General features: G+C 43.8%; 1 protein-coding gene across 1 annotated transcript; it reads left to right on the plus strand.

Moving 5' to 3' along the window:
• The first annotated feature begins 7,892 nt into the window (after positions 1-7,892).
• Positions 7,893-9,559, plus strand: LOC139399223 (uncharacterized). The gene has a single exon (XM_071144737.1). It carries the CDS (start codon positions 8,069-8,071, stop codon positions 9,557-9,559), a length of 1,491 nt encoding a protein of 496 aa, XP_071000838.1. The 5' UTR covers positions 7,893-8,068.
• The last annotated feature ends 14,098 nt before the right edge of the window (positions 9,560-23,657 follow it).

The raw sequence follows: 23,657 nt of genomic DNA on the forward strand, positions 1-23,657 counted from the left end.
ACATTGAGGGAATGGTTGTTGTCCTTGCACCACACGGCCAGGTCTCTGACCTCCTCCCTATAGGCTGTCTCGTTGTCTGTGCTCAGGCCTACCACTGTTGTGTCGTCAACAAACTTAATGATGGTGTTAAAGTCGTGCCTGGCCGTGCTGTCATGAGTGAACAGGGAGTACAGGAGGGGACTGAGCACGCACCCCTGAGTTGCCCCGTGTTGAGGATCAGTGTGGCGGATGTGTTATTACCTACCCTTACCACCTGGTGGCGGGCCGTCAGGAAGTCCAGGATCCAGTTGCAGAGGGAGGTGTTTAGTCCCAGGGTCCTTAGCTTATTGATGAGTTTTGAGGGCACTATGATGTTGAATGCTGAGTACTAGTCAAAGAATAGGAAAGAATAGCAGTGTGGAGTGCAGTAAAATTGCATCTGTGGATCTGTTAGGACGGTATGCAAATTGGAGTGGGTCTAGTGTTTCTGGGATAATGGTGTTGATGTGAGCCATGACCTGCCTTTCAAAGCACTTCATAGCTACAAACGTGAGTGCTACGGGTTGGTAGACATTTAGGCAGGTTACCTTAGTGTTCTTGAGCACAGGGACTATAGTGGTCTGCTTAAAACATGTTGGTATTACAGACTTGGACAGGGAGAGGTTGAAAATGTCAGTGAAGACACTTGCCAGTTGGTCAGCACCTGCTCGCAGTACACGTCCTGGTAATCTGTCAAGCCCTGCGGTCTTGTGAATGTTGACCTGTTTAAAGGTCTTACTCACATCGGCTGCGGAGAGCGTGATCACGCAGTCTTCCTGATCAGCTTTTGCTCTCATGCATGTTTCAGTGTTATTTGCCTCGAAGTGAGCATAGAAGTATTTTAGCTCGTCTGGTAGGCAGGTGTCACTGGGCAGCTCTCGGCTGTGCTTCCCTTTGTAGTCTGTAAAGGTTCGCAAGCCCTGCCACATCAGAGCCGGTGTCAGAGCCGGTGTAGTACGATCAATCTTAGTCCTGTATTGACGCTTTGCCTGTTTGATGGTTCATCGGAGGGCATAGCGGGGATTCTTATAAGCTTCCGGGTTGGCGTCCCGCTCCTTGAAAGCGGCAACTCTAGCCTTTAGCTCAGTGCAAATGTTGCCTGTAATCCATAGCTTCTGGTTGGGTTATGCATGTACGGTCACTGTGGGGACGACGTCATTGATGCACTTATTGATGAAGCCAATGATTGATGTGGTGTACTCCTCAATGTCATCGGAGGAATCCCGGAATATATTCCAGTCTGTGCTAGCAAAACAGTCATGTAGCTTAGCAGCTGCTTCATCTGACCACTTTTTTATTGATCAAGTCACTGGTGTTTCCTGCTTAAATTATTGCTTGTAAGCAGGAGGATAAAATTATGGTCAGATTTGCCAAATGGAGGGTGAGGGAGAGCTTTGTATGCATCTCTGTGTGTGGAGTAAAGGTGGTCCAGAGTTTTTTCCCCCTCTGGTTGCACATGTAACATGCTGATAGAAATATGGTAAGATGTATTTAATTAAGTTTCCATACATTTAAGTCCCCGGCTACGAGGAGCACCGTCTCCCGGTGAGCGTTTTCCTTTTTGCTTATGGCAGAATACAGTTCATTCAATGCGGTCTTAGTGCCAGCCTCAGTCTGTGGTGGTATGTATACAGCTACAAAAAATACAGATAACTCTCTAGGTAGATAGTGTGGTCTACAGCTTATCATGAGATATTCTACCTCAGGCTGGCAATAGCTCGAGACTTCCTCAGATATCGTGCACCAGCTGTTATTTACAAAAATACATAGTCCACCGCCCCTTGTCTTACCAGACACCGCTGTTCTATCCTGGAGGATAGCCAGCTGTATGTTGATAATGTCGTTGTTCAGCCATGACTCCGTGAAGCATAAGATATTACAATTTTGAATTAATCTTCCGCGTAGGTCATCTATTTTATTTTCCAAAGATTGCACGTTTGCTAGCAGAATGGAAGGAAGTGGGGGTTTATTCGATCGCCTACTAAATCTCAGAAGGCAGTCCAGCCTCTGGCCCCCTTTTCTCCACCTTCTCTTTACACAAATCACGGATCTGGGCCTGTCCCCCAAAAATGATTCTGTTCCAAAAAAAAGGATTCTGCCAGTCCGTGGTGAGTAATTGCAGTTATTTTCGGTCATAAGAGATGACAGCGGCAACATTATGTACAAAATAAATAAAAAAACAAGTTCCAAACAACTCAAGAAACTAACAAAAAACACAATTGGTTGGGAATATGTCAATTAACTCAAATATGCTCTACACACAACAGAATGTCTTTGAACATTTCTGCTGAAATCATTCACTAACTGCATATTATGAGAATTCTGACCTTCAATTGATCTATTCATTGGAGGGATAACCTGTTCTCCTACACCTAACGGTGTTTGTTATACACAAATTAATTAAGTAAAAAAAACAGCATTCGTATAGTTCCAATGACTTCAAATTCAGGCATTTTACTATTTTGAACTTTATGTCTTTGTTTCCTAGGTAAATTATAGATATATTCTCCACACTTCATTAAAAGGAACCTGAGCCAATGTCCCAGCAACAAAAGGAATGGGCTTGCATGCCTTTTCAGCAGAAGCAACCAGCCACAATGCCTCAGCAAGTGTGACGACTGGCGCAAATACCTTAGGTGAAGCAACAGGCTCTCGTGCCTCAGCAGCAGAAGCAACCAGCCACAATGACTCGGCAGAAGCAACCATCCAAAATTTCCATCAGAAATCACCTGCTTGACTCTCATTACAAATACCTGGACTGCAAATTTACACAAGATTTAAACCAGCCTTGTTAAAACTACACCTTGGCATCACATCTTTGTATTATTAGCCTTTCATGTTCAGTCATATAACCAGACTATACCTACAGACAGTTAATGTACTGGCACATGCCTATTTTGATATCTATTTCCCATACTTCTGTCTTTCTCTTTCTCGTTTTCTCTCTCTCACACACACACACACACTCTCTCTCACACACACACTCACTCACACTCACAGAGACAGCAGTGTGTCTGTACCAGTCAGAGGTGAAGGGGCACATCCTGCTCTTCATCAACAGGGGGAGTGGTGACTATGAAGTGCTCAAGGACCGGCTAGGTCAGGAGCTCTGGCCCCAGAATTAGTTGAAAAGGTGAGATCAGGCAAGCAGCTACTGGACCTGAAAAAGAGTGACTCACAAAAACCTCTATTATATTAGCTATTTGATTCAGATCTTAAGATAATGTCCCTAATCCACTATTTGGAACAAGTTATTTTGAATCCACTCTTTAATTGCAGCTTGAATTGAATTTGTAAATGGATTCATTGGAGTCAGATGTGATGAACTGCTTTGTGATCTGAGAAAACCCTTACCAAATGCGGGAGATAAGGAACTGCCCATCAACAAAATTCATACATTCTGCAACCGAAACTAAAACTAAAATCTGTGTTTTTTTTGGATGAGACCAATGTCAAAAGTAGTTCAATATATATGAACTGCTGACCTGTATTCAAAAACATGTGTATTTCAGTATCTGGGTTATAATATCTGGGTTATAATACAAATTGTATTATTTGACAGTATTTCCAAATACTTATTTAATACATTGAAGTGTAAATTATTTTTTTTGATTTTGAGTTTTCAAACACTTTCCAAGTGTATTTCCAAATACATAACATTTAACTACTTATCTTTTCAAATAAAAGATCAGAATACTTACTTTGAATTATTTGAAATATTTTGAATAGTATTTGAACCCAGGTCTGATTTAAGTGACATACATTTGTGTTCCAGTTACAGTAGGCCAGCCTACAGCAGTGGAAGAGGGGAGTTAGTGCAGATTTCTAGACATTAAGGGCCGTACAATAAAGTACAGAATGATTGGAGCACTCGGGGCGAATATAAAAGACCAGAAAAAAGAACAGTGTCTGCCTGCTGTGCTGAAAGAAACAGGAGAAGAAAAGGAGATTGGCATTTTCAAGGCACAGACTTGGAATCAAGTATAATTATCAGAGATGGAATGCAAGCAGAAACATCAGTCGGAATAGGGAAAACACTGTGGCAGATTTAAGGGGGCTGGAGATATATGCATAGCTATCTAAACAGTTGTAATCGAGTTTATATGTTTGTGGATGTGTACTGCAATCAAAGTTGAGACAACATTGGAAAAAAATGCTTCCACAAAGTAGGATAGACGGTCAGAGGATGATGAGATGGGTTGTTGTCTTGTGTTTTATTTCATCCACATGAGGGAGACAGTTTATGGCGACAGTGGACACCTTCGAGCTGATCACTATTGTCAAGTCGGTGGCAATTGTTGGTCACCGCTGTCGTGTCTTTGGCTCTGCCGGATTAATTGCTATGACATGCTATTCTATAAAATAATTTCTCCGTAATTAATATCACCTGATTGAGCTAATCATGTAAATGTAATTAACTAGAGAGTCGGGCACCACAAAATAATATTTATAGAGCTGTTATCTTCCAAATAAACTCTTAAAGATTGTAATATTTTACATCAATAGTAGTCAACATTAATTGTCATCTTACTTCAGTCTCATAATCTTAAAGTTGTAAATTCCTGGCTAACAAGTTGAATCAGCAATACAAAATTGGGTTTAATTATTTATTTACTAAATAATCACACAGAATCACACATACACATAATTAAATCATAATTTGATTACAAATTGCCGTCATAAAGGAAAACGTCCCTAGTGGGCGGAACAGATATGACAGCTTGTTACACAAAGGAAAAGGGTCTGGTTTGAGTGAAAGAGCGGGAGACTGGAACAAAGGCGAAGCTGTGCTATCGTAAATATAGGATCTTATGCATTCTAAATTACCACTCATTTGGAAACGGAAAATGCAATAAATATTTACTCTGAGCTGTGCTTCAGTAGGTTGGTGGTAGATGGAAGACCGCGTTGCCAAACCGAGTCCTCTGTCCTTTGAAGAATGTCTCTGGTGGTCACTTGGATAAGTTGTAGTAACGTCGTTGTGTGGTATACTCTGTCTGTTCCTACCTAACCTGCATTTGCAGCTGCGGTCGCTAACTCAATGGCTAGGAGGTATCACTTCTGTTGTGAACAAGAGTTCAAAGTTCATAGCATTCGCAACCAAAGCTCATGCTGATGTTGGCTTTGTTCTGTAGTTTTATCTGAACCATTCTGACATAGGATCGTCATCCTACCTCATTGGAACAGAAAGTTATGTTGTCGTGTCATAGTTTACAACCTCTGTCTCTTCACGTGGGCGGGCCACTGAGTGAGCAGCCCTAACTTATGAAAACCCACATCTCACATTTTAGAAGCTAAAATCACATTTCATCCCGTCACAAATAATTTCATATTCAAACATTTAAATTGAACAACAATTCCATGTGAATCTGATAACTCTGATGTATAGACTTTCTACTGCAGAGTTTATGTCATTTTATCATGGATGAGAATGTCTCAGATGACAATCGAACTGACATCATATTCATTAAGTACAGCTGCATATGTTCAATTGTTTGGATTACCAGAATATAGTTAATTTCCCCCCACATACTGATGCTCCCAGAATCTCTATGTTAACCAAGATTTAAAAAAAATGTAACCTCAGTAGGTTAGAGATTGGAAAAAGGGGGGGAAGAGGTATTTATGACTGTCATAAACCAACTCAACCAGGCCAACATCATGACGCCTTTCAAAGTTTGTTGCGTTCTGGGGATAAAACATTTCCGAAGTGAGTCTATATGTCGACTGCATGAACTGCATGAACAGAAACTCCAAGTTTCTGCAATTGCTCTTCACCAACTTCATCCTGCAGCCATCACCTGTCATGTGGGGGCTCCATTGTCAACCAATCATTAGTGTTTATGTTTAACCCACATGACCAAAAACATGACTGAAACAGGAACCAATTTGCTGCAGTTAATGTGTAGCCTACAGTGCATAAATGAATGATGTGATTGAGGCTCTCTCTCATTTATTGATTGTATAATGTACACATAAATTATTTCAGTTTGTGAGTGGGTGTTAGAGACATGTTTTTTTTTACATTATAAAGGAAGCCTTGTATAAACAATGGCAACACTGCCATGGTGATCTGAGCCTTGCTGTTGGAAGACATTAGTATCCGAATTTCGGTTGTCGCAGATGCACCTCTCCTGACTTTACTTCTTGACTTTGGTCTACAGTCAGTTGCTTTAGCTTTACCACTCAAACGAGCCCTACTGTATGTTTGCCTCTGAAAAATTAAAGACTCAGATCATCACATGAGTGTTTAATTGGTGTCTGTCTGAAATCAGAATTTGTCTAAGATGTTGCACTTTGTGCAAATGAAACTGTTATCCATCTAATGTTGCTATGCTGAATGAAACACACGGTTTTAAAGAAGGCATGTGTAAAATAATGGTGCCTAACTGCTCATTCAGCCTCTAATCTTCAAATGAACCAAGTGAATTTTGTACAAGCTATAATTTAAACTGATCAATGTAGTGCCAAGACAAAAATGTGTTTCCTACTTTAGAGCAGGGGTGTCAAACTCAGTCCATGGAGGGCCTAGTGTCTGTAGGTTTTTGTTTTTTCCTACAAGGAAGGAGCAAAAACCCACAGACACTCGGCCCTCCGTGAAATGAGTTTGACGTGTGCTTTAGAGTAAGGGCTGTCAAACCTGTCAGGAACTCAATTAGAGAATCAACCACACCTGAGTAAATTTCTGAATTCCAAATCAACCCCTAGCCCAACCACTTAGTCACTTATGGGCATTTGAAACGATCCGATAGGTTATAGCAATATGGTAATTGCTTCACCTTGACTTCTGATAGGCTGGATGCAATTGTGGCCATATTGCTTATACCTTTTCAATCATTTCTGATTCACAGATGTGTTTAGTCCAGGGTGTAGGATTTAGCGGTCAATTTGGAATTAGGAATCAAATGTAGTTCAGGGACTTACAGCTGTCCTTAATTAGCCAATGACATTAGAAGGGTCTGGGATTTGTTTAAAAGGAGCAACCAAAAAGCCTGCCAGATACAGCAAAAGGGATATTAAACTAGGGCTTATAACGGCCATTAGTTCTGATTACTGGTGAGGTTTCGAGGCGCAAAATGGCCGTGATGATTGGAATCACTTTCAGGTAGGGTTTTAAAAGTATTGCTCTAGTTTGTTTCCCTTGTCCTTCATGTGTTACAGGTTTATAACATGTTTTTATTTTCTATATTTTTTTAGAGTTTCTTGGTTTTGTTGCCTGCTAATTGGCGGGATAACCTGTTCTACATCAAGTGAGTTTCTACACATTAATTTCAAGTAACAGTTGCAGTTCCAATTACTTCCAAGGCTGGCATTTTACTTTGTTTCTAACCTAGGTGATGGCTATCATGCACCAGGTTCTGATGCAGTATGTCTCTATGCAGGCTCACTTAGGTCTAAAGGATATGGAAATTACATCTCTCCAACAGCTCAATTGCGAGCGCAGCTGACCGAAGAGCAACAGAAACATCTGGCCTCCATCCTGCAAAAGCAACTGGCCCCCATGCCCCAGGCACCTCCGAAAATGTGGTATCCAACTCAAATGCCCCAGCAGGAAAAGCAACTGGCCGCCATGACCCAACAGGAGACTCTACCGGCCAGTTATCCTAAGCAGCCTCAAGCAGTGTTGTATCCAGCTCAAATGCCCCAGAAGCAACCAGCTACTGAACGTCAGCATCAGAAGGAACAGGCCATACCCAAGTTACCTCAGCAAGTGTGGTATCCAGTTCAAATTCCCCAGCAGCAAAAGCGACCAGCTACTGGGCCTCAGCAGCAGACGGAACTGACCACCATGCCCCAGAAGCAACCGGCTCCAATGGATATACCGCAGAAACAACCAAAAGCTATGCCGCAGCAAACATGGTATCCAGCTCAAATGCAGCAGAAGCAACCAGCCACCATTCACCAGCAAGTGTGGCATCCAGCTCAATTTCCCCAGGAGCAAAAGCAACCAGCTACTGAACCTCAGCAGCAGAAGGAACCGGCCGCTATAAGCCAGCAACCTCAGCAAGTGTTGCATCCAGCTCAAAAGCCGCAGAAGCAACTGACTGCCATGCCCCAGCAAGTGTGGTATCCAGCTCAAAAGCCCCAGCAGCAGAAGCAACCCGCCACTGAACCTCAGCAGCAGATTGACCTAACCGCCATGCCCCAGCCTCAGCAAATGTGGCATCCAGCTCAATTTCCCCAGGAGCAACCAGTCCCTATGCGTCAACTGCAGAAGGATCTGACCGCCATTCCACCACAACTGTTGCATTCCGCTCAAATGCCCCAGCTGCATAAGCAACCGGCTGCCATGCTTCAGCAAGTGTGGCAACTGGCCCCCATTCCCCAGCAGCCTCATGACGTGTGGTATCCAGCTAAAATGGTCCAGAAGCAACAAGCCGCTGCAACTCGGCGGCAGAAGGAACTGACCACCATGCCTCAGCAAGTGTGGTATCCAGCTCAAATGCCCCAGGAGCAGAAGCAACCGGCCACCATACCCCAGCAAGAGTGGCATCCAGCTCAAATGCTGCTGACGCAACTGGCCCCAATGCCTATCCTGCAGAAACAACCAACAGCTATACTCCAGCAAGCATGGTATCCAGCTCAAATGTCCCAGCAGCAGAAACAACTGGCCACCATACTGCAGAAGCAACCAGCCCCAATGCCTCAACCGCAGAAGGAACAGGCCACCCTGCCCCCGCAAGTGTGGCATCCAGCTCAAATGCCACAGCAGCAAAAGCAACCAGCTACTGAAACTCGGCAGCAAATTGAACCGACCGCCATGCCCCAGCCACCTCAGCAAGTGTGGCATCCAAATCAATTTCCCCAGGAGCAGAAGCAACCAGCCCCTATGCATCTACCGCAGAAGGAACTGACTGCCATACCCCAACAACTGTGGCAAACGGCTAAAATTCCCCAGCAGCATAAGCAACCGGCTGCAATGCTTCAGCAAGTGTGGCATCTGGCACAGAAGCAACCAGCCCCTATGCCCCAGCAGCCTCACATGTGGTATCCAGCTAAAATGGTCCAGAAGCAACAAGTCGCTGCACTGACCGCCATGCCGCAGACGCATCAGCAAGTGTGGCATCCAGCGCAATCTCCCCAGCAGCAGAAGCAACCGGCCTCCACCCCTCTACCGCAGGAGCAGCCTACCGCCGTATCCCAGCAAGTGTGGTATCCAGCTCAAATGTCCCAGCAGCGGAAGCTACACACTGCCATGCCACAGCAGCAACTGACCGCCATGCCTCAGCAATTATGGCATGTAGCTCAAATGACCCAGAAGCAACTGACCCCAATGTCTCAGCAGAAGCACTACCAAAGCACTGAAGATGGTGCCTCTGGTAGCGCTCAGGCCAGCATCGTTGAACAGTCGGGTGTCATCCCAATCTATTCCTACAGTTCCAAATCGCACTACGAGAATGGCAGAACTGTCTTTTCCCAAATCAGCTACACTCCTAGGGAGGCTATTTCTGTTGACAGTGGAAATGCTCCCAAGGACGGTTATGTTAGCATTGGTGCACCAAGCATATATCCACCACTAGTGAAGGATTCTGCAAGGTAATGGTTCACTTTAACCTGCTCTGAACTTTGCTCTGAATTTGAAGTCCTTTGTACTAACCATATATCTATCAACAGGAAAATGTAATGGATTCATCCTCTAGAAGCTCTAATGGTGAGTATTGTTTCTTACATTGGTTACTTAACATTCTGTGTTGCTGACACTGCATTTCTGCTTTTGTTTCGACCAGGACGTTGCTGGTGCTCTTGCTACTCTAGAGTTATGGAATACATGAACCATTTTACTTTAAAAAATGCCTTGTCTCTTTGAAACAATGATTCTTGTGTCCATTGCTTGCGACTTGAGAACAGGTGGTGTGCAGTCTTTTAAAAATGACTGCTCAGTTAAATCTTTGGTTGTTTCTTTTACCTTTGCTACTGGTTGTTCAAAATAAAAGCTTGGGTCTACATAAGAGCATTTGTCAAGGGGTGAGTTTTCAGACATTCATCATATGTTCATACTTTAGATGTAGTCATGCATTGTATACAGTGAGACTTAACTTCAACCTCAGTGTAAGTTGTTGGTGAGTAAATTAACATATAGGAAATTGTTTTTAGATGGTCAGACCATGGCTCATTTAGCTATTAGAATTGAGTGAACTTTTTGGTTTCAAACTTGCGTTTAGCGTTCTACTATAGCCCACACCACAAATGGCAAAGAGTCAAATCAGTTTAGAAGTGTCTCACCCATATCTAGGTGATGCCTCATGTTTTGGATGCTTCAACCCCTGTTGGCACATCTACCTCCATACTTCTGTTTGTATGGGTTACCTTCAGATGTGTCTTACAATTGTGGGGTCAAAGAGGGAAAAGTAACTGTTTGGGAGTCAATTTTCCATAATGTTCATAGTTTGTAGGCCAAACCGTTCTGACGCTAGATGTTTTTGAGACTGCATTTTGAGGTGTCTGACCAACACCACTGTAGCTCGGCCCCTGTCCACCACAGATGCAGTGGATTGAGACGCAGCCCATTCTAAATGTTCTAGCTTCAACTGGATTTTGATGGGCCTCAATACTCTTCACCTGTAGCCCATTCCTCCTAGTACCACAGGTTCCTATAGAATGGATTCGGTGTATTTGATTTTTATGATGCCTGGAGCGGTTTAACCTATCAATTAAAAATATTTTGTACAGACTGTCTTCAAACATGTACATTTTCTTAACCAGTTATTAATCTTACTTCATAGTATGAGAATTCAGCCCTTAAATGGATCCATTAAGTTCCAAAGAGGAAGCTGGTAGGCACTAGCATGACAGTTTAACTAGCATAAGATGTCACCCAGGACTTTTTGTAACTTGACAAATTTGCCTGTTGTAGTTGACTATTTGGACACAGACTCATGAACACGAATGAAATTGTATATGCATTGAATTTTCTACAAGGAGTTACACTTTGCTGTTGGACAATCTCTTGTCTAGCGTACCTCAACAGACGACTTCATTTAATTTGTCACTGTATGGAATTTTTGGACACAATGTGTGTACAGCCTTTTTGCACAACACATTTCTTCCCGGACCACTGAGGTTGCACCTACAAAAGCCCCTGTCAGGAACTTCATTAGCCTGCATTAAAAGGTGCACTTGATTAAGCTCACCCAGTGCAATGGCTAGTTACATTTCCCTCTATAAAACCATCGGATTGGTCCACGATCCTCTAGACCCAAATTGCTACAGACTCAATCTATCCTGCCTTTCTAAGGTTTTCGAAAGCCAAGTCAACAAACAGATTACCAACCATTTCGAATCCCACCGTACCTTCTCAGCTATGCAATCTGGTTTCAATGTTGGTCATGGGTGCACCTCAGCCACGCTCAAGGTCCTAAACGATATCACCGCCATCAATAAGAGATATTACTGTGCAGCCGTATTCATCGACCTGGCTAAGGCTTTCGACTCTGTCAATTACCACATTCTTAGTGGCAGACTCAACAGCCTTGGTTTCTCAAATGATTGCCTCGCCTGGTTCACCAACTATTTCTCAACCGATCGCTGCCCGCCCGTCCAGCATCACTACTCTGGACGGTTCTGACTTAGAGTATGTGGACAACTACAAATACCTAGGTGTCTGGCTAGGCTGTAAATTCTCCTTCCAGACTCGCATTAAGCATCTCCAATCCAATATTAAATCTAGAATCCGCTTCCTATTTCGCAAAAAAGCCTCCTTCACTCATGCTGCCAAACACACCCTCGTAAAACTGACTATCCTACCGATCCTTGACTTTGGTAATGTCATCTATAAAATAGCCTCCATCACTCTACTCAACAAATGTAATGCAGTCTATCACAGTGCCAATCGTTTTGTCACCAAAGCCCCATTTATCACCCACCACTGCGACCTGTACACTCTCGTTGGCTGGCCATCGCTTCATACTCGTCGCCAAACCCACTGTTTCCAAGTCTTTGCTAGGTAAAGCTCCACCTTATCTCAGCTCACTGGTCACCATAACACCCACCCGTAGCACACGCTCCAGCAGGTAAATCTCACTGGTCACCCCCGAAGCCAATTCCTACATTGGCTGCCTTTCCTTCCAGTTCTCTGCTGCTAATGACTGGAACAAACTGCAAAAATCACTGAAGCTGGAGACAAATATCTCCCTCACTAGCTTTAAGCACCAGCTGTCAGAGCAGTTCACAGATCACTGCACCTGTACATAGCCCATCTGGAAACAGCCCATCCAACTACCTCGTCCCCATACTGTATTTATTTATTAATCTTGCTCCTTTGCAACCCAGTATCTCTACTTGTACATTCACCTTCTGCACATCTACCATTCCAGTGTCTAATTGCTATATTGTAATTACTTCGCCACCATGGCCTATTTATTGCCTTACCTCCCTTATCTTACCTCATTTGCACTCACTGTATACAGATTTTTCTTTTTTCTTATGTATTATTGACTGTACGTTTGTTTATCCCATGTGTATCTATGTGGTTTTTGTCGCGCTGCTTTGCTTTATCTTGGCCAGGTCGCAGTTGTAAATGAGAACTTGTTCTCAACTGGCCTAACTGGTTAAATAAAGGCGAAATAAAAAAATAAGAGCAAGTAAATTTTTCTAAACCAAGTATTGTTGGTGAAATCATCTAACTACATAGTATGAGAACTCATACCTTAAATGGATCCATTCAAGTTCCAATGATGAAGCCGGCAAGGCACTAGCAGGGAAGCTTATCTAGCATTATGTGTCACATGGAACTCATTCACAAACATTGACACATTAACACATTTGCCTGCTGTAGTCGACTGCCTGTTTGGCCAAAGACTCATGACACGGGATGAAATTGTATATGCATTCAATGGTCTGCTATTATGTAATGAATGTCAATTCTGTTCTGTTGTCAATTCTCTCTTGTCTACCATGCAGTAGCACTCAAACTTGGACACACCTAGTCATTCAAGGGTTTTCTTTATTTTTAATATTTTCTACAAAGTATTATAATAATAGTGAAGAGTATTTAATAGTTAACACATCAAAACTATGAAATAACACATATGTGACCCGATTCAGGAAACTAGGCGTATGTTGCAAGTCATGACTTCACAGGGGAGCCGTTTGAACGTAAAAATCAAAATGCCTTCCCGAACAAGTGAACTTTCATGTACCTTAATAACAAACATGTCATCTGTAAATACAAATACAATTGTTAAATTACGAGCCTTGCTGGTTAAGCCACAGTAAAAGTAAGCAAACTTCTCACTAGCCATGATTGTCTGAGGTAATGAGTGGGCTGGACATGCAGAGAGAGGAGTTCAGATTGGTCTGCCATATTGAAGTCCTCTGTCTATTTGAGCTCGTCAGTCTGTTTTGGTAATCCTGTCGAACACCGCTTAAAAATGTTTTGTATAGTGGAGCTACATAAGTGTTGCTCTCCTGTTTTCTGTAGGAATTCAGTGGAATTCAGTGGAAGAGTATGATAGCTAAAGAGATGGAGAAAACACCTGTCTCCGGATTACATCTTCAAACCGTGCAACCGTGGTATGGCATTCCTGACAGGGAGATGCGTCCATGATGTATGTTGATAGTCTAGCATTAGCTAGCTACATTTTCAGATATGACACATTTCTAATTTTGACAAAGGGGTTTCATTTCAAGCTAAAGTGTACTGTTAGCTGGTTGGTTCCCTAGCTGACGTTATTATTTGTTTCCCAGAGCCGTTTGCTTTTCTAGTTAGAGCCTAATGTTAGCTAGCTAACATTGGACCTGGTTGGTTAGCTCCCAGCACTGTGGCATTGTTGCCACTTTGTTCATTGTTGTTTAACTAGCTAACATTAGCTGGCTGGCTCGTTAGCTAACGTTACCTGACGTGTGTACAACACCCGTTGAATATGGCCGGTATCAGTGAACGTCTGCAAGAAAGCGTCATGCAATTGTTTCCAGCAGAACTGGTTAGGCTGTTTTCATGTTATCCAGAGGTAAACAAATCATTGGCCAGAGTGTCAAGTGTGTGCTCTGAAAGCGAAACGAGATGGGTGGGGCTAAAGCTTATTAAGAGGGTGTGAATGATGCTGAATGGGTGTAGACAAAGAAGAGCTCTAAACTAGATACCAAAACATTCAAAGGTGATTTTCTCAAAAGTGAGATTAAAAGATGATCAACTTTCAAAGCAGAATTACTTTCCCATTGTTCCTCAAATGTATGATATACCATTTTGTAGCTTTGAGTCTCTACTTTTAACACAATTTCACATTTTACTACATAAGAGTGGTGGTGAGTCACATATGGAATCATGTAGCAACAAAAACAAGTGTTAAACAAATTGAAATATATTTTATATTTGAGATTCTTCAAAGTAGCCACAATTTGCCTTGATGACAGATTTGCACACTCTTTGAAAAATCTAAAATATATTTTTGCACAACACACTTCCACCGGACCACTAAGGTTGCACCTGCAAAAGCCCCTGGCAGGATCTTAATTAGCATGAAATAAAGGTGCACTTGATTAAGCTCACCCAGTGCAATGGGTAGGTAGAGTTCACTCTTTATTAATTAAAACCACTGGTTTTGTCCATGATGCGCAAACCCTCCAGCACACCAGCTGAATGAAATCAAGCGCACCTAATCTCAATTGGGAAATTGGACCAATGGAAATTATGTTCAGTGGCTTGCAGGTGTACCTGGTTAATTAACCAGCCAGATTAGAAGGGTCTAGGATTCCTTTGTAAGGTGCAGCAAAAAAGACAATCAGATACAGTATCAGGGATCTCCTGGTAAGGCTTCTGGCTACCATTAGTTCTGAATACTGAGGGTTTGATGCGAAAAATGGCTGTGAGTTTTGAAATGTCTTTGAGGTAAGTTGTATGGCTCTAGTTTGATTCTCTTGTCTTCCATGTTTTACAGGTATTTAACTGACTAGGATGTTTTTATTTTTATTTAGAATTTCTTGGATTTGTTGCCTGCTAATTGGAGGGATAACCTGTTATCCTCCACCTAAAGGTGTGTTTTGTTCTGCACATTTAATTCAGTAAAATTAAATGTGTATAAATGGCTTCAAATGCTGGCATTTTACGATTTGAAACTTTTTTTTTTTTTTTCTTTTGTAGGTAATTCTAGATATATTCCCCAAAATCAAGTAAAAGGAACTGGCCGCAATGCAGCGGAAGCTACCGGCTCCCGTGCCTCGACAGGTGAAGCTACCGGCTCCCGTGCCTCAGCAGGTGAAGCAGCCACCCATAATGCCTCTGCAAGCGTCACGACTGGCCCAAATACCTTAGCTGAAGCAACTGGCCACAATGCTTCATCAAGTGCCACGACTGTCCCAAATGCCTTAGGTGAAGCAGCTGGCCACAATGCTTCATCAAGTGCCACGACTGTCCCAAATGCCTTAGGTGAAGCAGCTGGCCACAGTGCCGCGCAAGCGATCACCCATAATGCCTCGGCAAGTATGGCAACTGGCCCAAATACCTTAGGTGAAGCAACTGGCCACGGTGCCTCGGAAGCAACTGGCCACGGTGCCTCGGCAGCGGAAGCAACTGGACACAGTGTCATGCAAACGGCCACCCATAATGCCTCAGAAGCGGCCAACCACAATGCCTCATCAAGCGTCACGACTGGCCCAAATACCTTGGGTGAAGGAGCCGACTCCCGTGCCTCAGCAGAAGCAGCAACCCATAATATCTCAGCAAGCGTCACGACTGGCCCAAATACCTTAGCTGAAGCAACTGGCCACAATGCCTCATCAAGCGCCACGACTGGCCCAAGTGCCTCAGGTGAAGTAACTGGCCACAGTGCCTCGGCAGCGGAAGCAACTGGCCACAGTGCCACGCAAGCGGCCACCCATAATGCCTCGACAAGTGTGGCAGCTGGCCCAAATACCTTAGGTGAAGCAACCGGCCACTTTGCCTCGGCAGCGGAAGCAACCGGCCACGGTACCTCAAGTGCGGAATCTGGTTCAAATGAAAGCGACAGGCGCCCTTGCCTCGGCAGAAGCGGCAGGCGCCCTTGCCTCGGCAGAAGCGGCAGGCGCCCTTGCCTCGGCAGAAGCGGCAGGCGCCCTTGCCTCGGCAGAAGCGGCAGGCGCCCTTGCCTCGGCAGAAGCGGCAGGCCTTGAACAGGAGGGCCAACTCCTCAAGCAACATGGATTTTAGCAGCAGTGATGTTTCTCAGGATTTTGGGTATGAGGGTGACAATGAAAGCACCCAATGTGTCAGCTCCAGCAGCGTTCAAGGCAGCATCGTTGAACAGTCAGTTCTCGTACCAACATAGTTACAAATCGTATGAGAATGGCAATACTGTCTACTCCCAAACCTGCCACACCACTGGGTAGGTTATGCAAACAACTCTCGGACTGTAGTGACATCTCTGAACCAAGCATATCCCCACCTGCTACAAACTCACAACCTGCTAAAGTAGCCCCGCCACAAGGGAACGGCTACTTGGATGCAATGTAATGTGCAACTACTACACTCACCTGCACTTTGCGTTCTGATTTTGAAATCCGTTGTACTAATCATCTATCAACAGAATTGCAATGGTAGATTCATCCTTTGGATGACAATTTTGAGTTGTTGCTGACACTTTAAGCTTCCACTGTATGCTTTTGTGTTGGCCAGGGAGTTGCTGCTGCTCATTCTACCCTGCATTACTTGTAAAACAATAAAATATTGTACCTTTTAAAAGTGCCTCCTTGTGTTTTGAAATAGTATGTGTTTTAATGTCTACCTTTGGCTTGCTGGTTGAGAACGGTGTTGGTTGCCAGTGCAATTTGTAGTAATTGGAATGTGGTTCATAGTTCCTTATCTTTTGGATATCAAATTTATTTTTATCTTTGCTGCTGGTTGACAAACCCCAAGATTGTGTCTACGTTAAAGCCACTGACCACGTTTACATGTACATCAATATCCCGTTATTCGGGATCCTGAAGTATTTATTTTGTGTTGACATGTAAACATCAAATCCTGTTTTACAAAAACCCGAGAAAGCTTGTACCCCGGAGATGGGCTACTGTGGCATGTAAACCTCTTCTGTTTTTGTGGTATGCGCAGGCTCCGTTTCGCATCTCATGGTTGTCTGATTGACTCTGTCAATCAATTTAAAGTGGGCTACCTGTCCAGTTTGATCCACCATAACTGAGCTTAATGGCTACTTTCACCCCTAATTTAGACACGTTTCTGCTTACTTAGGTAGGCCATTTGTCAACTATAGTTTAATACATGCAGCTTCTCTTCTGTCATAACTTGTTGCCCCAGAAGACTAAAGTAGTGCTCACAAATGTCTTACGTTGATAAGATGACTAATGCATTCATTCTAACAGGTAAAATTATTTAAGGACCAGGTAGCATGCTAGAACACAGTGGAAACATTAGTCCTGTGCCAAATGTCATTGTAACAGATTTTAAGGAAATGGAAAGCTGAGAATGGTAACTTCAGTTAGTCTGGGTGTGTATTTTATGTGGTTGAAATGCTGTCTGCTTGCAAAAGTGTCAAAGATGACACATTACACGTGCATTGGCATTTTCCCCGAGACGCTGATAGAAATATTTATCCACTCTGTTCCCAAGACAATTTTAAAGAGATTTTTATTTCACTGCAACTGAAGTTAATATAAACTCTGCAAAAAAAATCAACGTCCTCTGTGTCCTGTGTTTATTTCCAGCAAACTTAACGTGTAAATATTTGTATTAACATAAGATTCTACAACTGACACAAACTGAGTTCCACAGACATGACTAACAGAACTGGAATTATGTGTTGCATTAAGTACTGCAATACATCTCCTCATGGACTGCACCAGATTTGCCAGTTCTTGCTGTGAGATGTTACCCCACTCTTCCACCAAGGCAGGCTTTGTTTGGTGTGAGTGAAGTAGGATCTGTTACGAAATTGGAAGCCGATTCTAGATTGAATTATGGATTGGAGATGCTTATGAGTCTGGAAGGAGAGTTCACAGCCTAGCCAGACACCTAATTATTTGTAGTTGTCCACATATTCTAAGTCAGAACCGTCCAGAGTAGTGATGCTAGTCGGGCGGGAGGGTGCGGGCAGCGACCGGTTGAAAAGCATGCATTTGGTTTTACTAGCGTTTAAGAGAAGTTGGAGGCCACGGAAGGAGTGTTGTATGGCATTTAAGCTCATTTGGAGGTTAGTTAACAGTGTCCAAAGAAGGGCAAGATGTATACAGAATGGTGTCTGCGTAGAGGTGGATCAGGGAATCACCCGCAGCAAGAGCGACATCGTTGATATATATACAGAGAAAAGAGTCGGCCCGAGAATTGAACCCTGTGGTACCCCCATAGAGACTGCCAGAGGTCCGGACAACAGGCCCTTCGATTTGACACACTGAACTCTGAGAAGTAGTTGGTGAACCAGGCGAGGCAGTCATTTGAGAAACCAAGGCTGTTGAGTCTGCCGATACGGGGATTGACAGAGTCGAAGGCCTTGGCCAGGTCGATGAAGACGGCTGCACAGTACTGTCTTTTATCGATGGCGGTTATGATATTGTTTAGGACCTTGAGCGTGACTGAGGTGCACCTGTGACCAGCTCGGAAACCGGATTGCACAGCGGAGAAGGTACGGTGGGATTCGAAATGCTCTGTGATCTGTTTATTAACTTGGCGTTAGAAAACTTTAGACAGGCAGGGCAGGTTGGATATAGGTCTATAACAGTTTGGGTATAGAGTGTAAACCACTTTGAAGAGGGGGATGACCGCAGCAGCTTTCCAATCTTTTCGTGATCTCTGAGAATACGAAAGAGGTTGATAAGACTGGTAATAGGGGTTCCAACAATGGCGGCGGATAATTTTAAAAAGAGAGGGTCCAGATTGTCTAGCCCAGCTGATTTGTACGGGTCCAGGTTTTGCAGCTCTTTCAGAACATCTGGATTTGGGTGAAGGAGAAACTGGGGAGGCTTGGGCAAGTAGCTGCAGCAATAAGCTGTGTAACTCTGCAGTTGTTGCCATCCTGTACCTATCCCGCATTTGTGATCTTTCGATGTACCGATCCTGTGCAGGTGTTGTTACACGTGGTCTGTCACTGCAAGGACGATCAGCTGTCCGTCTTGTCTCCCTGTAGTGCTGTCTTAGGCGTCTCACAGTATAGACATTGCAATTTATCGCCCTGGCCCCATCTGCAGTCTCCTTGCAGCATGCCTAAGGCATGTTCACCCAGATGACTAGGGACCCTGGACATGGTGTTTTTTAGAGTCAGTAGAAAGGCCTTTTTTAGTGTCCTAAGTTTTCATAACTGTGACCTTATTTGCCTACCGTCTGTAAGCTGTTAGTGTCTTAACGGCCGTTCAACAGGTGAATGTTCATTCATGGTTCATTGAACAAGCATGTGTTTAAATCCGTTTTACTAATCATCTATCAACAGAATTGCAATGGTAGATTCAACCTTTGGATGACATTTCTGAGTTGTTGCTGACACTTTCTTTAAGCTTCCACTGTATGCTTTTGCATCGGCCAGGGAGTTGCTGCTGCTCATTCTACCCTGCATTACTTGTAAAACAATAAAATATTGTACCTTTAAAAGTGCCTCCTTGTGTTTTGAAATACTGTGTGTTTTTAATGTCTACCTCTGCCTGGATGGCAGGAAGCTTGGCCCCAGTAATGTACTAGGCCGTTCGCGCTACCGAATGCAACAGTGAAATGCTTACTTACGAGCCCGTAAGCAACAATGCAGTTTAAAAACAAATATGACTAAGAATAAGAAACAAAAGTAACAAGTAATTAAAGAGCAGCAGTAAAATAACAATAGTGAGACTATATACAGGGGGGTACAGAGTCAATGTGTAGGTGCACCGTTTTAGTTGAGGTATTATGTAGGTGGAGTTATTAAAGTGACAATGCATAGATAACCACAGAGAGTAGCAGCGGTGTAAAGGGGGGATGCAAGTAGTCTGATTAGCCGTTTGACTAGATGTTCAGGAGTCTTATGGCTTGGGGGTAGAAGCTGTTTAGAAGCCTCTTGGACCTAGCCTTGGTGCTCCGGTACCGCTTGCCGTGCGGTAGCAGAGAAACCAGTCAATGACTAGGGTGGCTGGAGTCTTTGACAATTTTTAGGGCCTTCCTCTGACATGGCCTGGTACAGAGGTCCTGGATGGCAGGAAGCTTGTCCCCAGTGATGTACTAGGCCGTTCACACTACCCTCTGTAGTGCCTTGCGGTCGGAGGCTGAGCAGTTGCCATACCGGGCAGATATTCAACCAGTCAGGATACTCTCGATGGTGCAGCTGTAGAACCTTTGGAGAATATGAGGACCCATGCCAAATCTTTTCAGTCTCCTGAGTGGGAATAGGTTTTGTCGTGCTGGCTTCACGACTGTCTTGGTGTGCTTGGAACATGTTCGCTTGTTGGTGATGTGGACACCAAGGAACTTGAAGCTCTCAACCTCCTCCACTACAGCCCCGTCGATGAGAATGGGGGAATGCTCGGTCCTCTCTTTCCTGTAGTCCACAATCATCTCCTTTGTCTTGATCACATTGAGGGAATGGTTGTTGTCCTTGCACCACACGGCCAGGTCTCTGACCTCCTCCCTATAGGCTGTCTCGTTGTCTGTGCTCAGGCCTACCACTGTTGTGTCGTCAACAAACTTAATGATGGTGTTAAAGTCGTGCCTGGCCGTGCTGTCATGAGTGAACAGGGAGTACAGGAGGGGACTGAGCACGCACCCCTGAGTTGCCCCGTGTTGAGGATCAGTGTGGCGGATGTGTTATTACCTACCCTTACCACCTGGTGGCGGGCCGTCAGGAAGTCCAGGATCCAGTTGCAGAGGGAGGTGTTTAGTCCCAGGGTCCTTAGCTTATTGATGAGTTTTGAGGGCACTATGATGTTGAATGCTGAGTACTAGTCAAAGAATAGGAAAGAATAGCAGTGTGGAGTGCAGTAAAATTGCATCTGTGGATCTGTTAGGACGGTATGCAAATTGGAGTGGGTCTAGTGTTTCTGGGATAATGGTGTTGATGTGAGCCATGACCTGCCTTTCAAAGCACTTCATAGCTACAAACGTGAGTGCTACGGGTTGGTAGACATTTAGGCAGGTTACCTTAGTGTTCTTGAGCACAGGGACTATAGTGGTCTGCTTAAAACATGTTGGTATTACAGACTTGGACAGGGAGAGGTTGAAAATGTCAGTGAAGACACTTGCCAGTTGGTCAGCACCTGCTCGCAGTACACGTCCTGGTAATCTGTCAAGCCCTGCGGTCTTGTGAATGTTGACCTGTTTAAAGGTCTTACTCACATCGGCTGCGGAGAGCGTGATCACGCAGTCTTCCTGATCAGCTTTTGCTCTCATGCATGTTTCAGTGTTATTTGCCTCGAAGTGAGCATAGAAGTATTTTAGCTCGTCTGGTAGGCAGGTGTCACTGGGCAGCTCTCGGCTGTGCTTCCCTTTGTAGTCTGTAAAGGTTCGCAAGCCCTGCCACATCAGAGCCGGTGTCAGAGCCGGTGTAGTACGATCAATCTTAGTCCTGTATTGACGCTTTGCCTGTTTGATGGTTCATCGGAGGGCATAGCGGGGATTCTTATAAGCTTCCGGGTTGGCGTCCCGCTCCTTGAAAGCGGCAACTCTAGCCTTTAGCTCAGTGCAAATGTTGCCTGTAATCCATAGCTTCTGGTTGGGTTATGCATGTACGGTCACTGTGGGGACGACGTCATTGATGCACTTATTGATGAAGCCAATGATTGATGTGGTGTACTCCTCAATGTCATCGGAGGAATCCCGGAATATATTCCAGTCTGTGCTAGCAAAACAGTCATGTAGCTTAGCAGCTGCTTCATCTGACCACTTTTTTATTGATCAAGTCACTGGTGTTTCCTGCTTAAATTATTGCTTGTAAGCAGGAGGATAAAATTATGGTCAGATTTGCCAAATGGAGGGTGAGGGAGAGCTTTGTATGCATCTCTGTGTGTGGAGTAAAGGTGGTCCAGAGTTTTTTCCCCCTCTGGTTGCACATGTAACATGCTGATAGAAATATGGTAAGATGTATTTAATTAAGTTTCCATACATTTAAGTCCCCGGCTACGAGGAGCACCGTCTCCCGGTGAGCGTTTTCCTTTTTGCTTATGGCAGAATACAGTTCATTCAATGCGGTCTTAGTGCCAGCCTCAGTCTGTGGTGGTATGTATACAGCTACAAAAAATACAGATAACTCTCTAGGTAGATAGTGTGGTCTACAGCTTATCATGAGATATTCTACCTCAGGCTGGCAATAGCTCGAGACTTCCTCAGATATCGTGCACCAGCTGTTATTTACAAAAATACATAGTCCACCGCCCCTCGTCTTACCAGACACCGCTGTTCTATCCTGGAGGATAGCCAGCTGTATGTTGATAATGTCGTTGTTCAGCCATGACTCCGTGAAGCATAAGATATTACAATTTTGAATTAATCTTCCGCGTAGGTCATCTATTTTATTTTCCAAAGATTGCACGTTTGCTAGCAGAATGGAAGGAAGTGGGGGTTTATTCGATCGCCTACTAAATCTCAGAAGGCAGTCCAGCCTCTGGCCCCCTTTTCTCCACCTTCTCTTTACACAAATCACGGATCTGGGCCTGTCCCCCAAAAATGATTCTGTTCCAAAAAAAAGGATTCTGCCAGTCCGTGGTGAGTAATTGCAGTTATTTTCGGTCATAAGAGATGACAGCGGCAACATTATGTACAAAATAAATAAAAAAACAAGTTCCAAACAACTCAAGAAACTAACAAAAAACACAATTGGTTGGGAATATGTCAATTAACTCAAATATGCTCTACACACAACAGAATGTCTTTGAACATGTACATTTCTGCTGAAATCATTCACTAACTGCATATTATGAAAATTCTGACCTTCAATTGATCTATTCATTGGAGGGATAACCTGTTATCCTACACCTAACGGTGTTTGTTATACACAAATTAATTAAGTAAAAAAAAACAGCATTCGTATAGTTCCAATGACTTCAAATTCAGGCATTTTACTATTTTGAACTTTTTGTCTTTGTTTCCTAGGTAAATTCTAGATATATTCTCTACACTTCATTAAAAGGAACCTGAGCCAATGTCCCAGCAACAAAAGGAATGGGCTTGCATGCCTTTTCAGCAGAAGCAACCAGCCACAATGCCTCAGCAAGTGTGACGACTGGCGCAAATACCTTAGGTGAAGCAACAGGCTCTCGTGCCTCAGCAGCAGAAGCAACCAGCCACAATGACTCGGCAGAAGCAACCATCCAAAATTTCCATCAGAAATCACCTGCTTGACTCTCATTACAAATACCTGGACTGCAAATTTACACAAGATTTAAACCAGCCTTGTTAAAACTACACCTTGGCATCACATCTTTGTATTATTAGCCTTTCATGTTCAGTCATATAACCAGACTATACATACAGACAGTTAATGTACTGGCACATGCCTATTTTGATATCTATTTCCCATACTTCTGTCTTTCTCTTTCTCGTTTTCTCTCTCTCACACACACACACTCTCTCTCACACACACACTCACTCACACTCACAGAGACAGCAGTGGGTCTGTACCAGTCAGAGGTGAAGGGGCACATCCTGCTCTTCATCAACAGGGGGAGTGGTGACTATGAAGTGCTCAAGGACCGGCTAGGTCAGGAGCTCTGGCCCCAGAATTAGTTGAAAAGGTGAGATCAGGCAAGCAGCTACTGGACCAGAAAAA

The sequence above is a fragment of the Oncorhynchus clarkii genome, unplaced genomic scaffold (genome assembly GCF_045791955.1).
Source record: "Oncorhynchus clarkii lewisi isolate Uvic-CL-2024 unplaced genomic scaffold, UVic_Ocla_1.0 unplaced_contig_9384_pilon_pilon, whole genome shotgun sequence".
NCBI lineage: Eukaryota > Metazoa > Chordata > Actinopteri > Salmoniformes > Salmonidae > Oncorhynchus > Oncorhynchus clarkii.